This window comes from Lottia gigantea (assembly GCF_000327385.1).
Source record: "Lottia gigantea unplaced genomic scaffold LOTGIsca_59, whole genome shotgun sequence".
Lineage (NCBI taxonomy): Eukaryota > Metazoa > Mollusca > Gastropoda > Lottiidae > Lottia > Lottia gigantea.
In genome coordinates this window covers 1,167,760-1,188,547 of record NW_008710013.1, presented here as the reverse complement: position 1 = coordinate 1,188,547, position 20,788 = coordinate 1,167,760, and the positions used below count along the sequence as shown (strand labels likewise).

Here is a 20,788-nt window from a genome sequence, read left to right as displayed (position 1 = left end):
TTATTTCATTGTCATTGGCTCTTCCAATAAAAGTCCTATATTCTGATTAGCTTGATTTTCTAATTATGCAATGCTCTGTTACCTTACTTATTATTTAATATGTATATCAATATCAAGGTTGTAAACCTACTATTTGTTTGGTTGATGTCAAGGGTGTTGTATTGAAATTGATTTAAATAATGCTTTTAATATTAAGATTGTGTTCCAGAGCTAAGTCTACTCAAAGACTGTCTCCTTAATTATGCTGTCAAATGCATGATGATTAGTTATTCCTTAGTGATCTTATGTTTGATGTCATTAATATGCTTACTGTCTTATTAGTATGATTGCATTCATACAAACATCTAGAATGACAATGGGTAGTAATTTGCTTTGAAAAAATATTTATGATATTCATCCAAGGAAATATATCCAAGTAATTTCACATCTGAAAAAAAGCAAAATTTGACTTTGAAGTAATCAGACAAGAGATGAAAGAATGTTTAGAAATTCTCTTTAATGCAGATATAGTTGACGGAAGAATCAACTACACTGATGTCCAATTGAGAGTTACAAGTTAAGCTTGAATGATTTTCAATTTGAGGTGAGATAATCATTTTATATTTTTTGTGTTTTTCAGGTATTTTTGCCTATTTGAATTACCTGGTACCTGCCACAAGAAAGGAAATTTTAGATATTTTAATCAATGGATTGAAGAGACTAGAATACAGAGGTTATGATTCAGCTGGTATGTTATATATTTTTAATTGCTAAGGTGATAGAAGATCAGAGTTGTTTACCACAATAGGGTGTACTTCAAGTTTTAGCATAATTATGCCCCCAATGATTTACTCCAAATCATAGGTCTATTGACTTGAAACTACTCAAACTCTACAGAAACAGACGCTTTTTTGTCCAGTGAACTTACCTTTCTGAATGGTGTTAAAATAGAAAGCTCCAGGTTTTGATATTTCATGGCATAAATTTGATTGTAACCTGATGTGCTGTATTTTATCTAAAGATTTAATATATGTAGTGATATGTGAATACACTCTATTTGCAGGTGTTGGCTTCGATGGCAGCATTGAAGATTGTAAAGAATGTCAAATAAAACTCATAAAAAGTCAAGGAAAAGTTTGTAGACTAGAAGAAGCTGTACAAAGTAAGATATATTTGACAATTTATCACTCAATTTCTGATTTGTTTCTTGTTTAATTCAATGATTTTCACTCAAACATTCAGCTAAGCATAATAAATTGGCTTGATATGTTGATTACAAAACCTAGTTATACATTGGTATAAATTATAGCAATATATCTAAGATGTGTTTTTCTGTTTTGTCATTGATAGACAATTTATAGATTGTTAACAATTCCTAAGTGTATTTAAGTTTATTTCTATTCAGAATGTAAAGATGTCAGCTTTGAAAAGAGTTTTGACATCCATGTGGGAATAGCTCACACTCGATGGGCTACTCATGGTGAACCCAGTGATGTCAACAGTCATCCACAGAGATCAGATACAAGTAATGGTAAGTTGAACTTCATTAGAACTGGCAGTCTTGAATTGTTTATTTTCGAAGAAAATATGTGGAATGTAATATTTTTTTATCATAAGTCTGGTTGGTTGACACATATAAAGAGATTAATATTAAAACCAGTCATTAGCATACTATAAAACTCTTTAGCCTTGGTTTGTCATGCCCACCATTTCTCAAAAAATCATTTTGAATGTAAATGTTCACACTGAAATAGATATTGATTGTGATGTAGTTTGTGTAACAAAGTTCTGATATTTGAAAAGATTACTATAACTAGTTAGCGAGGAGTATATTTGTATTAGGTTTAAAGTTGGATTGGATCTGAATTGTTATTATAATACCCTAGTCAATAGACCATCTGCTGTTTTTTCAGTTTACAGTTTTACCTAATCCCTCAGATCTCTTTGTTTGAATTTAATTAGACTTCTCTTTAAACAAATACCAGGGGTTTCCATCAGTAATCTGTGGGCAGGGTTTTGTGGCTGGCTTGTATATACCTTTTAAAATGTCACAAAGTGATCTTGTGGTCTTTTAAAGAATGTTTGGTCTTTGATATGTCAACGTTGAGCCATACTGTATTTTTTTGTGGTTGGACCTAAGTCAAGAACTGAACAAAAAAAAGGAAATGCACAGGCATGATGAATAGATGTGACCTCATTCAGTCAGAGCATTTAAATTTGATCTTACATTTCTGGATATGTTAGGCTTTTAGATCAATTTCAACTATTTGTAGATAAGAAAATTTATTTTATTCCAGTATTTAAAGTTTTTCTGGTCTAGGTCTACTAGTTTGAAGTTTAACATCGATACAGTGTGCCAATTATTGTACCCTGTAATTTTTTAAATTGTTTAAAGACATTTTTCAAGTCTTTTTGGTATTTGTTAAATAGAGTTTGAAACGTCATTGGTTTTATAAGATCAACACATGTTTGTTCCTAATCAATGACAAAACACCAGTGACTTGAAATTTCTCAAATGTTTCTGGAGATCGTTTTCTCACTATTTAGTCGGCATTTATTGACAGAGAGATAGCTCTGGTAAACAAATAGAATCTACGACATTAGGTCAATATTTAATTTTACGCTAGTCAGTCTGACATTTTGTCACCTTGAAATCCAACGCCCACCTGAAGATTCATGATCAACACCACTATTCAAACTTCTATAATCAGATATTCTTAGTTGCCTGTTATTTTAGTCATACCACAATATCCATCAAGGCTATTTATTTCTATATTGTAGTCACAAATTATCCTTACAGTTCATTTAGGTAAAAGAATTCTTCAAAATAGGCTGTGGCTAAGGGTTCAATTCAAGAACAAGAATTGTATTACCAATGCAATATAACTCAGTAATATCTTGGGTGAATAGGCTTAGTAAGCTATTGGGTGCTATATTTTTAAGCAACATTAAAAAGTACAGCTAGATATGTAATTTTCACAGAAATATATTAAAACAGGATGTAATGTGTGTGTGAAATAAGAAACTAGGAAATTAGAGTATATAAGTTAAGGGCCAATGACTTAGTTAACAGTGAGGTAAAAAATATTATTATGCTGCTTTACTGGTTTTGAATAGGCTTGTTAGATTATTTTGTGAGCGTGTTTGATAACTATAATGCAAATTTGCAAAGAGCATCATTACTGATGTGTGAAGCGAATATACATTGCCCTACCCTACATTCTATTTTTATGTCTATCTATTTTTTAAGTTTTATTGTCCTTTATCAAATTCAAATCATACTTTTGATTTCACAAAATAAGAAAATTATATTCGTCAGCATACAATGTTTATTATATCTATTTCAGAATTCATACTGGTACATAATGGTATTATTACTAATTATAAAGATATTAAATCCTTCTTGGTACGTACCAGTCTTATTAACCTGTATTAAACTAAGCATGCTACACATCATTATATGGCCCTTGAAATGAGATTAGTGCTATTGAAATCTAGCCAATTGAAGAAGAACCGAACTGGAGGTCAAGTAAACAAAATACAAAATCTATTTGTATCCTTATAAAGAGATTAAGGTCACATTCTTTTCAGCTACTTAATATTCCAAAGTGTGGTTTTGATTTTCTGCCAGTTTCAATTCATTACTGAAAATCTTACTCAATTCTGTATCGTATTAATTAAAACATTCAATAACCAGCTGCTTTTACGTTCGCATACAAAGCGTCATGAGTGATTTGATTTCATTGGCTGAGACTTTACTACCAAGACCACAGGGCCAATTTGGATTGGACAATATTTAGCTATGAATACGTAATTGTCCTCACTTGTATTACCACGGCCAAGAGAAAGTATGATGAATGAGAGTGTCGTTTGGACACGATGCCACACGGTACCATTCTGTAATCTCCTCGCATATATCATGAAAATTGCTTAATCTTATGAATAATTTTCATAGAACAAGATCTCATTTCATTGTGATGGTACACTTCACTTCTCATATCAAATTGCTTTGAAGAATTAAAGAATAAATCAGAATACAACTTATATATCCAGATGTTATCAGTCTAAGTCTCTCTTGTTCAAACTTGGTCCTTATTGCCATAAACCAATTGTTTTGATACTGATGAATTTTATGTGGAGTATATTGTTAAATCTATAAATCATATTTTCAGATGAAAAAAGGTCATCAATTTGAATCTGAAACTGATACTGAAGTTATTGCCAAGCTGATAAAACATTTATATGGCACACATAAAGATAGTAATATTACCTTTCGTGAGTTGGTAGAAATAGCTATTCAACAATTGGTAAGTAATCTTTGCTTCTGTAACTACAATTTGACTATTTTACTTAGCACAGCTCTCTTTAAATACTAATCCATATCATTGTTCAATGTTTTGTTAATCTTCAATGTTAATGTGCCATTGTGAATTTTTTTGTACAAAGTGGAGAACACAAGATAGATCCACATTTCATTCGAAAACTGTTTTGACTTGTGCTACTTGTGAATTTACATCTTGTGTAAGAGAAACACAATTTGACTTTTGAAGAAACATGTGTTTGTGGTGACTTATACTGTGAAATCTTTCTTTCTGTTTTTTTTTTTAGGAAGGTGCTTTTGCTCTAGGTGTAACAAGTGTTCACTATCCAGGAGAGATTGTTGTCACTCGGTAAGTAACTAATTGTACTGTTTCACTTAATGTGATATGAATACATTGGTCAAGGTGTCAAATTAAATGATTCAGAGCCTATCTTGATAGATTTGATATATTATGCCTGCTCATAAATTGTTGACGCTTGTCACGATTTAATTTATCCTTGTCTGGACAAGAAAAAGGGCTATACAACATGGCAACCTTTTAATGACAACTTTAGAAAAAGTCATCTTTGTCATCGACACTTCAGTGAATTCACTTTCAAGATAAAAGTGCTGCTGAAAATATTATGTAATGTTTGGTGACTTTAGAAGACACTGAGTTAGACCATAGTGTTAAAAGTCCTTGTCTGAGTTTTATTTTCACACTATAGTAAAATATTAATTTAGCCTATAGGCCTAATGATGCATAAAAGTAAAACTAATGAGAAAAGATAAATGTTGTCTAGACAGATTATTCAGCCAATAAAAACAAGAAATGTTAAATTATTTCATTACTTTACATCAATTCAAATTATTTTATTTCAAATAAACATTATTTTGTATAATAATAATATAGATTGGTAACGATCTGTATGCTCATTAATGAATCACCCAAACCTAAACAAGCAAAGATTAAATTGTTTTGAAATTATTTAACAAAGTTGCAAAAGTTATGTAAAGACTTATCATATATGGCTGGACTGATCACATTATGCAAGTAAATAGTATCCTGTTGGCCCAGATATGTTAGATATCTTTGATAGGCTATACCTGATCAGATTACGTGAATAATTCCTTAAAAGTATTAACTATCTATAATAAATTATATTGTTTGAAACTTGATGCTCAAATGTGTCATCTTAACCATGACTAGTTAATAGTGAAGAAATTTATATCAGATTACATGTTTAAAATTTGAAAAATGACAAATATTTTCACCTGAAGATTGAACGAAATAATGCATACCTTACCCAAAGTATCTTAAAATTTGTTTTTGTCCATTTTGAGCTGGGAAAAGCCAGGATCATATTTCTTTTACTCTAAATTATTTTGATGTGACATTAGGATATTTTGTTGAATGCACATATTCAGTCTTGTCTGCAGCATTGCATGTAGTGCCTGTCAGGAACATATTATTACAGAGATTCTGTGACGTAGGAAAATTTGAAAAAAGATCCATGTCGCGGAAAATTTTATCTCATTGTACAATAAGGTGCTGAAGAATAAGACAAAAGACCATTTTATGTCACGTCTCTTTTTTGATTACACGATTGATTAAAGACCCTTTCTCGATGACATTTACTCTGAGTTGACAGGTCAGGATGACTGTGTGACATGACATACACAAAGTCAACAAATTTGTTTAATGAATTTTGTATTTAGATGTTCAATTGACAATTCAAATCTGGGAAAACAATCATTGTAGAAAGCCGTTACCTCTAGAATGTATAGTTGTGTTTAGAAACTTTCTGAAAGAGCGACTAACAATATGGCCTGTTTTATCAGCTAACACAATGTTTAGCAAAAATAGCTAATCTCAAATGAAATTGTTATTTGACACAACCTCACTCAAATATAACATCAGTGCTGATTTCCTTAATATTGTCATTGATAAGTAAAAGTCAATTGAAGGCATCCTGATATCCTTGAAACATTAGAGTGACCTACAGTATTCAATGGACAAAATTATTAGAAAAATAAGAACATGACAAATTCTAAAAAGTCTCACATTTAATGTAGCTGTCCTGAAGTTGAAGCTCCATTTCCCAAATTTAAGTACACAAAAAATTGAGTTGTGTTGTATATTCATTTCAATTCTGATTCTTTCTCTTATAGACGTGGTTCTCCATTATTAATTGGTGTTAAAAGTCAAACTAAACTTACAACTGATCATATACCCATTTTATACAGTAAAGGTTAGTACTGCTTTTATTTTCTGCTTCATTTGTTTTATTTAGTGTAGTTTATCTATTATTGTTAATCTTAATGCATAGTCATTCTAGTCTTGTTTTTGTTTGTTTGTTTGATTTTTTTTAAGCTTTTTGAAGTAACATGTATATTTTGTTTGATCTTGTATGAGTTGAATGTGTTTGCTCATGGAATGAAGTGATCATTGTATTCTGGATGATAAACTTCTGAACCTATCACCTGCATGTATGATACTGTCAATTCCTTTGAAACTGTCCCAGTTGGTCCTTACCCCCTACCCCAGCTAATCAAGTGTAGTGAAGATATTTTGATCGCAGTATTATTTATTTTAACATATTTATTACATGTAATTTTTGTGCAATGAAATCTAATCTAAAATACATGTAGATAGGTAATAAATTATCATATTTAAGATCTACTTAAGAAATGACAAGTATAGTCCTGTATTGTTTAACTACTCAGACGATACTAAAATAGTACTAAAAATTGAAAATTAGGGTTAATATTTATTTGAAAAGGTACTGTTGTAAATAGTCATAAATTTTTCAGCAGTATATTTAGAAAGATGTCATATTTTTTTTTTCTGAGTTGGATAGTTACATAATTATTCAACAAATAAACTGACCAATCCATTATTCAACTTTCAATTGTGACAACAATTACACAAGTGTTCAAAAGTGTCTTTTTAGTAAGTTATACTGAGTGAACATTACTTTCAATTTTTTTTAATTAATTTTTCTACATTTTCAAAGGTAGGGTCAGATAGGAGCTTGAATTATTTTTGGGTGTTAGGATGATTTTGGAAATTTGAAATTTGTTTAATTGTGACGTCGATTGCACTATATAATGATAAGCTGTTATATTGATTTCATGCTTACGTGTACAGTATTTGATATACTACTTATATTATTTATTCAATAAGTTTATTGCTTAATAAATATATTAAATATTCATATCTTTCATATCTTGTTGATACTCTTTGAAATACATATTTAATCTAAAATACTAATAAATAATTTATATAAGATGTTTACCTGGGTAGATAACACTGTATAATAAATAATGATAAGAGTAATTAAATAAAAAAATGCAAAAAAAAACATCATTGAACAATTTGAATAACTTATTTAAATTTTGTTTTTAACTTTTTTTTATTGATGTCAATACGTATAGAAAACAACTTTCATTGTTGGTATAATTGCTTGTCATTATCTCAACATTTAGATTTTTTTGGCAAATGATGTATAAAGTCTAGAGGTTCATGTTTGATGTTCTCAATACAGTTTTTATTCCATTCTTCCTCTGCCTACAAGTTAGAAAGAAGAGTAAAGATGATAAGAGTAAAGTGTTATATTTGACAGTTGAGTATTTTGTAACAAGTTTGTTTGTTAATAGTGTCAACAATCCCTTTAACCACATAGAAACCTCACGAAGCAGCATGTGTTTCACATACCCTACACCACTCAGAATACTATGTTATAATCTTATAAGATAGTAACTGAAAGTGGTTTGGTCAGTGACCACAAACACAAGCCACTTCAGGTCATTCCATTTTAATTGCATTTAGGACAATACCCTATCATCTCCCTTTCCTCTTTTCTGTCTAATACATGTTGTCCTGCAATTCCCTAACAAATGAATTAAATTATATTAATGTCAATATTACAAATGGCATTTAGCTTGAAAGGTATAATAAAATACAGGCCCCTTGAATTGAACTCAAAAAGATGTCTCATTCTCGAGTTTATGGAAAGAAAGGACTGTTTTTGAGAGGTCATTTTTTATCAGTTGAGACAGAATATAATCAGCTCTTTAACCCCTTTTACATAAATAAATGTAGTTTTATATTTCATTGTCCGGGTTCATTGTCCACTACGTATTCAATGTATAACAATATCATTGGTTTAGCTATAAAGATTTATTTAGTATGAAATTCAATGAAAATAATTCACTTAAACATTTACGGTATATATCAACATGAATATGTAAGGGCTATTTTCTTGTTTGTTCATTTTTCGTATTTTTTCCAATAATTTGTTTCTTTTTTTTTAGTAACTTTTCTCTTACTAATACTTTATCTTGATTGACAAAATGTTTTTTTCTGCATGGTTATTATTTTGAAAAAGTTAAGAATAAGGACCATCTTCTAAAATTCACCTTATTATCTGATAGATGTTTCATAATGAAAATACAGGCTTATGTTTATCTGCAATAAAATATACCAAAAAGGCTAAAAGAAACTATGATAAGGGCAATAATGTTAATAAAAATCTGGAAAGTTTAATTTTATCACAAAGGACTTATTATTTTGACCTTGAAGAAGTTCTGTGTTACGCTGGAAATTTCTATCAAGTGGCAAATTGAGTAATTAGATGACTTTATTGAATTAGTAGTAAAAGTGATTTTAACCAATAAAGTCTGTCAGTAGTCCAAATCACTCTCAAAACAAGACAAAACACCACAGCTAGTGCCCCATAGAAATATGTTGTCCCTTTGCTCACCTCCTAGTTTGAACCCAATATAGATATTATAGATAAGCTAGATTTTGTTTTTAGATTAATGCATGTTTACCTAACATTATTGTTTTTGTATGTTTTAATTTTTTTCTTTTTCCTTTGTTTTGTTTAGTCTATTTTACAAGATGCAATTTTGTTGTTTGGAATTAGTTATTTTTTATCTGCGAGTGTAATTGATAGCATATTTTATGTTATGATATATTATAAACTTTATAAAGAAAAATTGAACCATTATTCTAAATTCTATTGTGTTAAAATTTGTGACACAACAAATTTCATGATGTGAAGGAGACATTTTCAAAATTATACAAAATTGCAGCTTTCAATACACAAGAGGTAACTAGGCAAGTTGATATTTTAATCATAATCTAGGCCTGCATTTAACCATTTGAACACTGAGTGTGAATGAAATAAAATGGTTAATATGCACTAGTTTGTCTATAGGTTTTCAATATTGCACAAGAGGATTCATACTTCATTATGTTAATATAAATTTGACCTATGTTCATGGGATTCCCCTTGGAATGTGCTATTTACAAATATTAGATAGTGTCATAGGGAATTCCTTATTATACATTGGTCAACCCCTAACACTTGATTAATAGGTAAAAACAGTATTTACTTGTAGGAATCATAGCTCATGGAACATGATTTTAAATATGGTTTAATGGTTATTCATTATCATTTGCGTTATTTGTAGTTGGCACTGCAGCTTGGAATTTGCAAATGAGATAGCAACAAATATGGCGTCATTAGGGAGAAAAATAGATCTGACTGTATTCAGCATGTTATGTGTAACATGGATACAATTATTATTGAATCGCCTGTATTAATAGAATAGTATTAAACATGTATGTAATAAAACTTTATATACCCGGAACTCACAAGTGATATAAGTTAAAGCATATGATGTTAACTTTGTGTGATGTCAACAGACACTTCACCAGCCGCTCTGGTAAATTTTGCGTAATTATGTGGCCAGTAAACTAGCTACTAGGGTTGAAAGGGTTAATGTACAACTTAGAAATTAAGCTGATGCTAGTGAAGATTTTGTCAGATATATCAATGCCAATTAAATTTTGACTTAATAAATAATTAAACTCAAGGTCTAATATAGCAGAGACATGAACCATGTTTACATTACAAAAATTGTCCGTTAAAATTTCCGAGAATGGAGCAGATGAAAAATTACTAGTGAAAATGGTCTGGCGTTCTGAGAACTGTTTCAAGACTATACCGAGAGAGGTGGTCACAGAACAGTTCTCAGCACAGAACAGTTAAAATTTGGTAGTGTAAAAGGTCGAGTTGTCCGAGAACAGTTCTTACGCATGCATCTTGACCCCTTTACATGTTTTACAGTTTTATGAGCAGACGAATTTGCCTTCATCAGGGTTATTAGAATGTCCAGGTCTAGACAGAGATTAGAACACCTTGTAGTGTTCTGATGCAAACAGGGATATGGACATGTAAGATTTGGACCTGCAGGTTTATGCCAACAGGTTTTGATAATAAAACATTGTTATTTGCCTCTTGTGTAGATATGTACTAACCTGTCTTTTCAATCCATTTATGTATTTTTTTTTGTTTTTTTGTTGGCAATCCTTATTAGGTAAAAAAGATATCAGCCTGCACGAAGGTAAATTTGCTAACCAAAATGCATGGCTTTATCTTGAACATCATAACAATTCTTTTGCTTGATCATGCTTGCAGAAATTTGCTTGTCATAACTTTTAAAAAAGATCTTTTGCTTGATTGCATGAATTATTTTTACAATTCTATCTGCTGATGTTTAGAAAATTAAAAAAAAACAGGAAATAAAAGTTGGTAGGTTTTGGTTGCAAAGTGTATATTTAGGACTAAAATTAGTCTGTTATCTGCTTCCTGTCATTTCTTTTCAGACTTTATGCTTAATGCTGTTTCTTGTAAACTTTATGCTGGCATTGCTTTTTTGTGATTAGATTTGTATCAGTATTTTATCTGTTATACTTATACTCTCTTTTTGTTTTTCTTTGTAATAGTTAAAACAAAAAAGTCATTTTTTATTTCAAATACAATTGATAAAAGTTTTATAAATGAGAAATTACTGAAGTGAAATGGTTGCTTTACTGTTTTGATAAAGATTGATATGCCTAAAAACTAAAAAGATACAGTTATGTATTTTAAAATGGTTTGACCTAATCTATCAATAAAACTCGTGAAAAAGGCAAATTCTATTTACCTTTAAACAAACATCTTAAAACTGACCTATTTCTATCTCTTATTCCTGATACAAACTGCTTTGATGTATCAATATCTTTAAATAATATCATAATTATAAAACATACTTGACACAAGAGTAAACCAATTGTATGCCCTTACACTAAAACTAAGTTTCTTGGAGCAAACCCTGTTTCTTCAGTCAGCATGTTTCATGGCATGTAAAACACACAATGATAGTAGATCAAATTCCGTAGTTTACAAAACAAGTGAAGTTGGAAAGTGTCCACATGAGCATTCCTTGAAACTTTATTGAGAGTTATACAGAATATAATTATTATGTCCTACATCAGCTTCTGTAGTTTTATTGCTGTTACTAATAAATTTAGTTCTGTGGTCTTTTCATCAAAGAATAATTATAGTCAGAATAATATTAAGCATTAGTGATTGACTAAACATATGATAAGATGTGCTTATTGATTAACAGTAATTTGCTGAACTAAAGTTGGATTCTTTTACCAGCACATACTGGCTACCGAACATGGTTATACCGTTAAACATACTAGTTTACTTTGAGACACAACGGAATACTGTTTTTGCTTTTGAGAAATTTTAAGTAAAACTCCATTCATTTCATTTTCATTTATTGAGAAATCTTACGTTTTATTTGTAGAACATCGAGGATTTATTGGTTCTGGAAAGAGAAATGAGGAACAAACAGAATTCCATCCAATTGGTCCCAATAAAATTGTTGAGTATTTCTTTGCTTCTGATGCTAGGTAAGATAGTTTAATTAGTGCCTGGTGTTGGTACCCTTGCTTCAATCACATGTTCCATTCCTGATATTAGAAGTCCAGGTACAATGTCTAAAACATTGATTACCACCATTATTTACTCTTGTCATGAACATTATAATGTATATTTCAGTGCTGTTATTGAACACACCAATCAAGTAATATTTTTAGAAGATGATGATGTTGCTGCTGTCAAAAATGGCTGTTTGACAATTCATCGTGTTTCTAGAAATGTTGATGATTCTACAATAAGAGAAGTGATCACTTTGAAGATGGAAATCCAACAAATTATGAAGGGTAGGCTTTTTCAAAAATTTTGTCACTCAAGTATTTTCGCATTAAAATTGGTCAGTTGTCTGAAGATTGTTTATTGTAAAACTCTGGAACAACATGTTTCAGTTTCTGTTTCAATATTTCTGATTTAACATGTTAACAATAAAAATATAAGTTATTGCTGATTATTTGCTATATAATTTTATTTGATATCATTTTTAGGGAGCTTCAGTTCTTTTATGCAGAAAGAAATCTTTGAGCAGCCTGAATCTGTTGTGAACACAATGAGAGGTCGTGTGAATTTTGCTACCAATAAGGTCGTATTGGGTGGTATTAAAGATTTTATGTGTGAGATACGGAGATGTAGGCGTTTATTATTTATTGCATGTGGAACCAGTTATCATAGTGCCATAGCTGTAAGTTTTACTTTTCTTTATTTTCTAGTATCAGTACTCTGGAAGGTGCACAGGATAGAATTAAGATTGTAACCAAAAAAGGAATAGGCCCACTTTTTCTATGTTTACTATAGATATGATTAATTTAGTGTATGATTGTAGCTCTTGAAAATTTTGTAGTGGCTTTGGTCTGTTTCACTCAGTAAACCACTGGAGTCAAATTTTACACAATTAATACACTTCAGTAAGTTCAGACAAAAATCTATCTATCTTAAAGTATCTTATAAAATAGATAATTATTAGTCAGTTTTTGAAAAGATGAATTTTCATTTTGCTCATGTTATTTTTAGACTCGTCAGTTATTAGAAGAATTAACAGAGTTGCCAGTAATGGTAGAACTAGCTAGTGATTTCCTAGATAGAAATACTCCTGTATTTAGAGATGATGTCTGCTTCTTTATCAGTCAGTCAGGTTAGTTTGAGATGTGATCAGAATGTTTTCACTTGTAATTGTGCATTAAGTGCATTTCTGTCAGGCTCAGTTTAACAGACAAGGCTATAAATACAATACACCCTTTAAAGTCACTTTAAAACAACAATTTCAAAACTGCAGAATATGACAGTGTACCATGTCCTATATCAATGTAACTATATAAAGCTGCAAATAAAAAAAAATGACTTCCATGCATCTTGCAGGAGAAACAGCAGATACATTAATGGCTTTACGATACTGTAAAACAAGAGGAGCCCTGATTGTTGGTATAACTAATGTAGTTGGTAGTTCTATCAGTCGAGATTCACATTGTGGTGTACATATCAATGCTGGACCAGAAATAGGTGTTGCCAGTACCAAGGTAAGGTATCATTTTATTCTACTGACCTGGACTCTTTAGAAAATAAATTACACAAAAACTGGGTTCTACTTTCCAATCAGATTTTTTTCAATACTTATTCAAAGATATGACACAAATAGTCTTGCTGATTGGAATACTTTTCTCTTCCCTACCAAAAAGAAAAGATGATATAACCAAAACAATATAATATTACACTGTAAGCTGTGTACTTATTGATACAATAGGTGGAAAAATGTGCTATATGCATGTCTGAATGTTTCCATGGGATGTCAGATACAAAAGTCATTTACTTCATTCAAATATGTTGAGAATGAGGCCAATACCTATCATTTTAATATCACAGTGTAGCACTGAACACCCAGATGTAACCTCTATATCATTAATCTATTATGTAAAATAATTGAATAATTGTTTCTAGGCATATACCAGTCAGTTTATAGCTTTAGTTTTATTTGGTTTAATCATGTGTGAAGACAGAATCTCAATGCAGGAAAGAAGAAATGAAATTATTCAAGGTTTAAAAACGTTACCAGGTAAAAGAGCTATAATTAACATTTTGATAGCTATATGAGTTGTATAGATTTGTCAAGTCACTTATATGAAATACGCATTTGCAATTTGCACTACTAACTGTTACTGATATCTAGAGGTATTTTTCAGAACAAATTAAAGAAGTATTAAAGATGGATGAACAAATACACAAGCTAGCACTAGAATTGTATCAACAGAAAAGCTTGTTAGTAATGGGTAGAGGTTATAACTATGCAACATGTCTAGAGGGGGCACTGGTAGGTCTTTTTACTACTCCAGTTTATATAAGAAATATCTCTCAGTTCAGATTTACTGCATAAAAGAATGCCCAATTATTTTTTGGTTGTTGCAAAATTGTTAAATCTTTTTCTGAATAATTCAGAATTTGAATAAATGTGGTTATCTTAAGATAATTAAGTTTAGTTAGCCCTTTAAAAAATTCAACAAATGTTGAAATTTATTTATATCCATTCTTTTATGAAGTGCCTTTATGTTTTCATTGTAGAAAATTAAGGAATTGACCTATATGCACTCAGAAGGAATATTGGCTGGAGAGTTGAAACATGGACCGTTAGCTCTAGTTGACAAAGCTATGCCTGTTATCATGGTTATTACAAGAGACTTGGTTTACAAGGTAGACCCTATTAATATAAATCTACAATTATTTACAAATCTTGGCACTCTTATCTTGGTGTTTGGGTTCTGTTGGTTTGAATGCTCCAAAGATACATACTGTATAAATAAGATGTATTGTTTATATTTCAGAAATGTATCAATGCACTAGAACAAGTTAAAGCTAGACAAGTAAGATTTCTCTTTGATTTGATTAAAGATAAAAAACTACTAGAAATATTTCAAAAATATTGCAAATCTGTGCTCAGAACAATAGAATTGATGGATGTACAATCTAGATTATATGCTTAATGATGGTAATTTTGTAGATGGCTCAATCATGATATTTTGATTGAAGTTAAGTTAGCTACTGTTTGATTGAAGGCAGTGTAAATTCTCTTGCCATTTCTACAAGACTGACACAAAAACTAAAGATTGATAAGATAATGAATTGAATGATTATATATTTTGCTCTTTTTTTAGTTTCATGAATGGAATTTTCAAAACGTCACAATATTCAAAGATGCATTTCATTTATTTGATATTCATTCTTGTTTCTGTGATCATTTTCTACAATTGCATTCAATTTGAAATGTATGCCCAATCTGATTAAAATAAAGATCTGAAGTGTTTCATTTTGTAATTTTCTGCAGGCTCTTTTTCTGTGATCTTCCTAAAATCATGCTTTGTAGAATAGTACCAGTATCAAAAGTTTTCATTAAGACTGATCAATCAGAAACACTGTTAAAATACAGAGTAATTGATTAATGAATATAAAATTACCCAGAACATGAGATGCATTACAATTTTGTCAGATCATGGATGACAACTGGATTCACCTGCAGAAAATACATAAAACAAAACATCCAGATTTGCATTTTATTAAATTGCCATGCCAATTCATTTGCTGCATGATATATTTAATTTTGTTGAATGCACAATTAATACAAGAAGTTTTTGAATCACCAGACTGTTATATAAGACAAGAATGATATTGACACCTGTATTGTTCATGTATTTCTTTCTCTACTATATTAGATACTTTCATTTTGTTTATTTCTATTAATGTTGTTTCTGTTTGAGTTTATGCTATGTTTTTTTTATTGATTTTTGCTAACACTAACTAGCATGAAAAATCTTCTGTTGTAGGGCGAACCCATCTTGATTTGTAACTCGGGTGATACAGACACTCAATCACAAGCCAATAAGAGTGTCTCTGTACCATTAGCTATTGATTGTTTACAAGGCATTCTGACTTGTATTCCATTACAATTGCTCTCACTTCATATAGCTGAATTACGAAAGTTGGATGTAAGCATGATCTTCTCAACTGTTCATAGCATCAGTTATAACATCATAAAGTCTGGTTTTGCTCTTTACTTATAATTTTCGATCAGTTTCATATTCTTGTCATTGTCGTTAATACCTGGTGAATTTTACAGAGATGTAAGACTTCAGGAAATGGGTTACAGATTTATTTATTTTCCGGATAAGCAGCTCGAAACGCTTCGATGTCTACGCGTCCTAAAAGTTCCAGATTGTATATTACGATAAGCTAAATTCTTTCAAAATGTCAATATGATAATATTAGAAATCTTTAATTTTGAATATGAAAATATCCAATTTGTATCAACTGTCTTAAATTCCTGAAAGCAATTTAGTCTGAGTATAATCATATCAGGACATTTTGGATACTAATATTATTATTTTAAGGGCTCATTGTTTGACCTCTTATAAAGAAAAGGATATTAGACTGGTCACATATTATAATACTGAAATAAGACTTTATCTACTGATGCTATTCAGAACTATATATTGCATGATGCTTTGGCTCAATTCTGTGTTGGGATTTATATACGTATTTATATTGTGGTTTTGTCTTTTATGTTTATATCTTTCTTTTGACACTATACTTATTAAAACAAAAATTTATTGGAATTTCAAAATGTGATTTAAATTTTTATTTTTGCAAAAATTATGCTGAGAGTAGTCTTTACAAATGATTTACAGTTTATATTTAAATGAAATCAATATTAAATCATTTGAAATTTCAATCAATTTTACATATTCACTTTACTAATCAAACCCCTCACTTGATCTAATTTGACTCTTCCATCTTATTAATCACTCTATATGGAAATATTGATTATTCCATTTGTAGGGATGTCCAATATTAATTTGTAATAGTGATGATGCAGAAACACAGATGTTAGCTTATAGTCACCTGGCCATACCTCACACTGTAGATTGTCTACAAGGAATATTGTCAGTTGTTCCTTTACAACTTCTTTCCTTTCATATGGCAGTTTTAAAAGAATATGACGTAAGAACACCAATCACAATTTTTATATGTGTAGATTATGTCCTTGACCTTAGAAACTATATATTATGTGATTTAGGCACATGCATTTTGAAATCGTAGAAACAGTCAATATTTATTTTGATGTATTGACAACAGATATGTGAGATAAGGAATAGAAGAATAGGGACCTATTTGAAATCATTATCCTTGATGAAGAACCAAATTGACAAGAACTAATCTCTCACTGTAGAAACATTATTCTGGATGATTGATACACAATTTATTGATAGACAAGCCTCAATGAATCATTGGATAAAAGCATTTTATTGGTCATAAATTCTCAGCTTGGTAATTTACAGGAATCCAGTCTTCTAACTATTATCTTTAACAAATGATAGAGCTATATGTTAGCTCCTGATGTAACAAATGATAGAGCTATATGTTAGCTCCTGATGTAACAAATATTTAAACATGCATTTATATTATATATATTATATTATAATATGCCTTTTGTCTGCTGGGTTAAATTAATACAAGTAATATTAAGACTGATCATTTAGATTTTATTATCAGATTTAGAATAGAAGTATTTAAGACAGTGACAGGTTCTTATGTTTGATATTATACAATTTGTATAAATATATGTGCTCAAACGACTTGCGGTTTCATGATATCATATTATTTGTGTGACAAGTAAAATTCACATAATGACTTGGACATACTATTTACATTGGCAAGCTGAAAAAGATGTAAAAACACAAGCTTGGCATTATCTTTGAATTACATTGCATTTGTTAATAAAAATAGAATGATCAGTTTTAAGTGGGTTATTATATTTTGGTTATATCTTACTGGTTATAAGGAATGAATGTATTTTGTTATCATCTAAACACCTGGTTCACTTTTCATTTGAGTTTGTCAGCTCAGTAGGTTACATTATAAATGTCTTTGATTTGTCTAAAGAGGGCTTTTACTTATCTCTCTATTTCAAGTCAGGTCTGATGCCATTCTTCAACTGGGTTTACCAACTGAGTAGACTATCTCTTTCAGAGACTCCATGTGGCTCATATTGTTTATTTCATGCATACTTACACTGAATTAGCCTCTTTTGAATTAATTTCACACATATTAAAACTTGCCCAAAAATTCTAAATTTTCTGACTATCATTGAAGTTTTTTTCACTTTATTCTCAGTTTTGTAAATGTTTATTTTCAAATTTAAGAACAAGTGAAATAAAAAAGTGAGGAACAATGAAATATATATCATTCCTTTTTATCAGTTATTTATATGAATGTTTTGGTAAGGAACAGATTATGTTTTTAACACCATCACAATAGACATAGAGTATAATATGAAGCTTATCAAGCTTTTCAATGCTTAATGCTTCATCTGTTTTAACAATGTCTACAAATTGGACCAATTATATTAAGCTTTCTTTCATCTCTATCAACTACCTACAGCTGCAAAAACATCTTCTTCCAACCATATGTTAAATTTCACTGATATTGACTCTTGATATTGTTGTTTGGGTCTGTTTTATTGTCTGTTTGCTCTGACAGTATCCTACATTATATTATATTTTACATGACCAAGAAAAGTTTTAATAATCTTGATATAGTACACTAGAATTGAACAAAAAATACATGATTGCACTAAAATATTTCAAATCGATAAAAAAGTAACTTCTGTAAGCTTAAAGTTTTCTATGTATCAGTATTTTCTGTTTTTAACTGCATGATTAAAGTTTGAATAATTGTTTTTGTAGGTCGATTGTCCGCGTAATTTAGCAAAAAGTGTGACTGTGGAATAAAAAACAGAAGAATTGCAATGTAAGATAATCGTATCTTGTGTCAGTTATAGAAATTTTATGGCTTCTATTTTGTTCACATTAAGTTTTTTATTTTTTTAGATTTATTATAATTATGTCTCTATCATTCATTTTTTTTAAATTTGAATATTTTATGGTCTTTAATTTAAATAAACTTACTTCTAAATGTTGCTTTCTTGCATTGCCTAACTGCTTAACCCTGCTTATTGCAAGCATTTGAAGAGATAAATAATTTGCAACATTTTTTCTTATATTTTTAATTGATTTACCAACTTAAAATTAGTAATTCTTTAAAAGAAATAAATACAAATTATTATTATGCAATTTAATTTTTTTTTTAAAATGTAGCCTAGTTGATTATTGTAGGAATACAATCATTGAATAATTGCTTTAGAACCCGAGAGAGCTCTTCAGTCATCAATATCACTTTTCAGTATTAAAATCAATTACCCAGTTCAACAAAACCCACACCAAATATGACTGTCATCCTGTTGTTAATCTTATTAGCAGTTTTTAACAACATCATTAATATAAAACTACTGATGAGAAATGAGATAGTTTACATTGATGCAGTACATGTACATCTGTGATGAATTGTATGGGAACTGGAAGTCAGATTTTAATTCTGAAATGTGCCAAGGATAGCTGACAATGCAGTGGAAGCAAACATTTAAATGACGTTATCTCTATAATAACTGTAACATTCTAAAGTCTTTTTTGTCTTCTAATTTTAGATGGATCAACCTCGCCATTTATTAAAGACCTATGCAAGCACTATGGGTTAACAACATGGAATTATCATCGTATTTTAACTGCTGTCATTTGTCATGGATACATTGTTTAATTTTTTATACTATGTAATACGAGTTCTGATCTGAGGTCCAAAAGTTGTTGCCATATTTATACAGATAGGGCATCATCAACATGTAATTTACACTGAAGGTTTATTAGGCTGTATATAAAAATAAATTTGTGAAGTAAAAACCGTTGAATTTTATGGTCAATCGATCTCAATTTTTTTTATCAATTTTATTGAAAAATACTTGTTTTTGTTGATGTCCCAGCCAAAATATTTCATTTGAATTGATATGAATTAAAACAAGCGATTTAGATGAGCATTTTTAACAGCAGGGACGAACTATGTGTGTTCTTCTTCCCTTATGAACTTGTATCAATTGCTTTAGAAATATTGTAAATAAGAGTTTGAATATATAGTATATAGGCATATTTAATATATTTGGGGAACATATTCTATTCTAGTGGGATAAATTAATTGTATATACAAATCATATTTTATTTGTTATATTTAACAAGGGATGCTGGTTATACCTTTTTTAGTAGCCAGATTGACAATTTGACAGGTTGTTAATTTTTAAAATTTAAAAACATCAATTTTTATGTTGAATTTAGTATTTACACCCCATTTCTTTTGGCATTATTATAAGCCAGCAACCAATTCTTTTTTTATGTAATGAAACTATTGAAAGAAGTATACATAATATTCCTTTCTTTGCACTTAACCTCTTCAGATTTTTTTTTTGTATTTTAGGCTTCACTAATAATGGACCAAAATATATTCTGTGATATGCTTTTAAATCATTTCATTTTGGAGTTTTATATTTTTATGTTTATTTCCTCTAGTTTCTTCAATGTAAGAAAGGGAAATGCCAAGATTGCCAAGTTGAGGATTCATATTGTCCAACATACCTTAAAACCATAGCATAAGTCTTGGCATTCTCTTTTGATGTACCTTTGCTTAAATGTATCATTTTACAAGCTGAACAAATCAGATAATTCATGTTTTATTTACAGTTTGATTCATCCTATTCTCACTGTGTTTTAATCGCACATCATATACATGGTTGTAATGATATTAAATTGGTCTATATTTTATGATTTTCTTCATTCATATTTCCGTTAAAGTTTTGTTGTTTGTTAAGCTG

At 29.8% G+C, this 20,788-nt stretch overlaps 1 protein-coding gene across 1 annotated transcript in view; it reads left to right on the top strand.

Annotated features, from left to right (window-relative positions):
* Window positions 1-20,738, top strand: part of LOTGIDRAFT_235105 (hypothetical protein) — a 28,841-nt gene extending 8,103 nt beyond the window's left edge. The window contains exons 2-21 of the mRNA XM_009063662.1: window positions 620-727; window positions 1,043-1,141; window positions 1,385-1,510; window positions 3,327-3,385; window positions 4,152-4,286; window positions 4,588-4,649; window positions 6,452-6,531; window positions 10,670-10,696; window positions 11,930-12,035; window positions 12,184-12,347; window positions 12,546-12,739; window positions 13,069-13,189; window positions 13,414-13,571; window positions 13,990-14,104; window positions 14,232-14,359; window positions 14,608-14,736; window positions 14,868-14,906; window positions 15,864-16,025; window positions 18,783-18,846; window positions 19,580-20,738. Coding sequence (XP_009061910.1) covers window positions 620-727; window positions 1,043-1,141; window positions 1,385-1,510; window positions 3,327-3,385; window positions 4,152-4,286; window positions 4,588-4,649; window positions 6,452-6,531; window positions 10,670-10,696; window positions 11,930-12,035; window positions 12,184-12,347; window positions 12,546-12,739; window positions 13,069-13,189; window positions 13,414-13,571; window positions 13,990-14,104; window positions 14,232-14,359; window positions 14,608-14,736; window positions 14,868-14,906; window positions 15,864-16,025; window positions 18,783-18,827 — 2,057 coding nt within the window. The 3' untranslated portion in view covers window positions 18,828-18,846; window positions 19,580-20,738. The remainder of the gene's footprint in view (window positions 1-619; window positions 728-1,042; window positions 1,142-1,384; window positions 1,511-3,326; window positions 3,386-4,151; window positions 4,287-4,587; window positions 4,650-6,451; window positions 6,532-10,669; window positions 10,697-11,929; window positions 12,036-12,183; window positions 12,348-12,545; window positions 12,740-13,068; window positions 13,190-13,413; window positions 13,572-13,989; window positions 14,105-14,231; window positions 14,360-14,607; window positions 14,737-14,867; window positions 14,907-15,863; window positions 16,026-18,782; window positions 18,847-19,579) is intronic.
* Window positions 20,739-20,788: the final 50 nt, after the last annotated feature.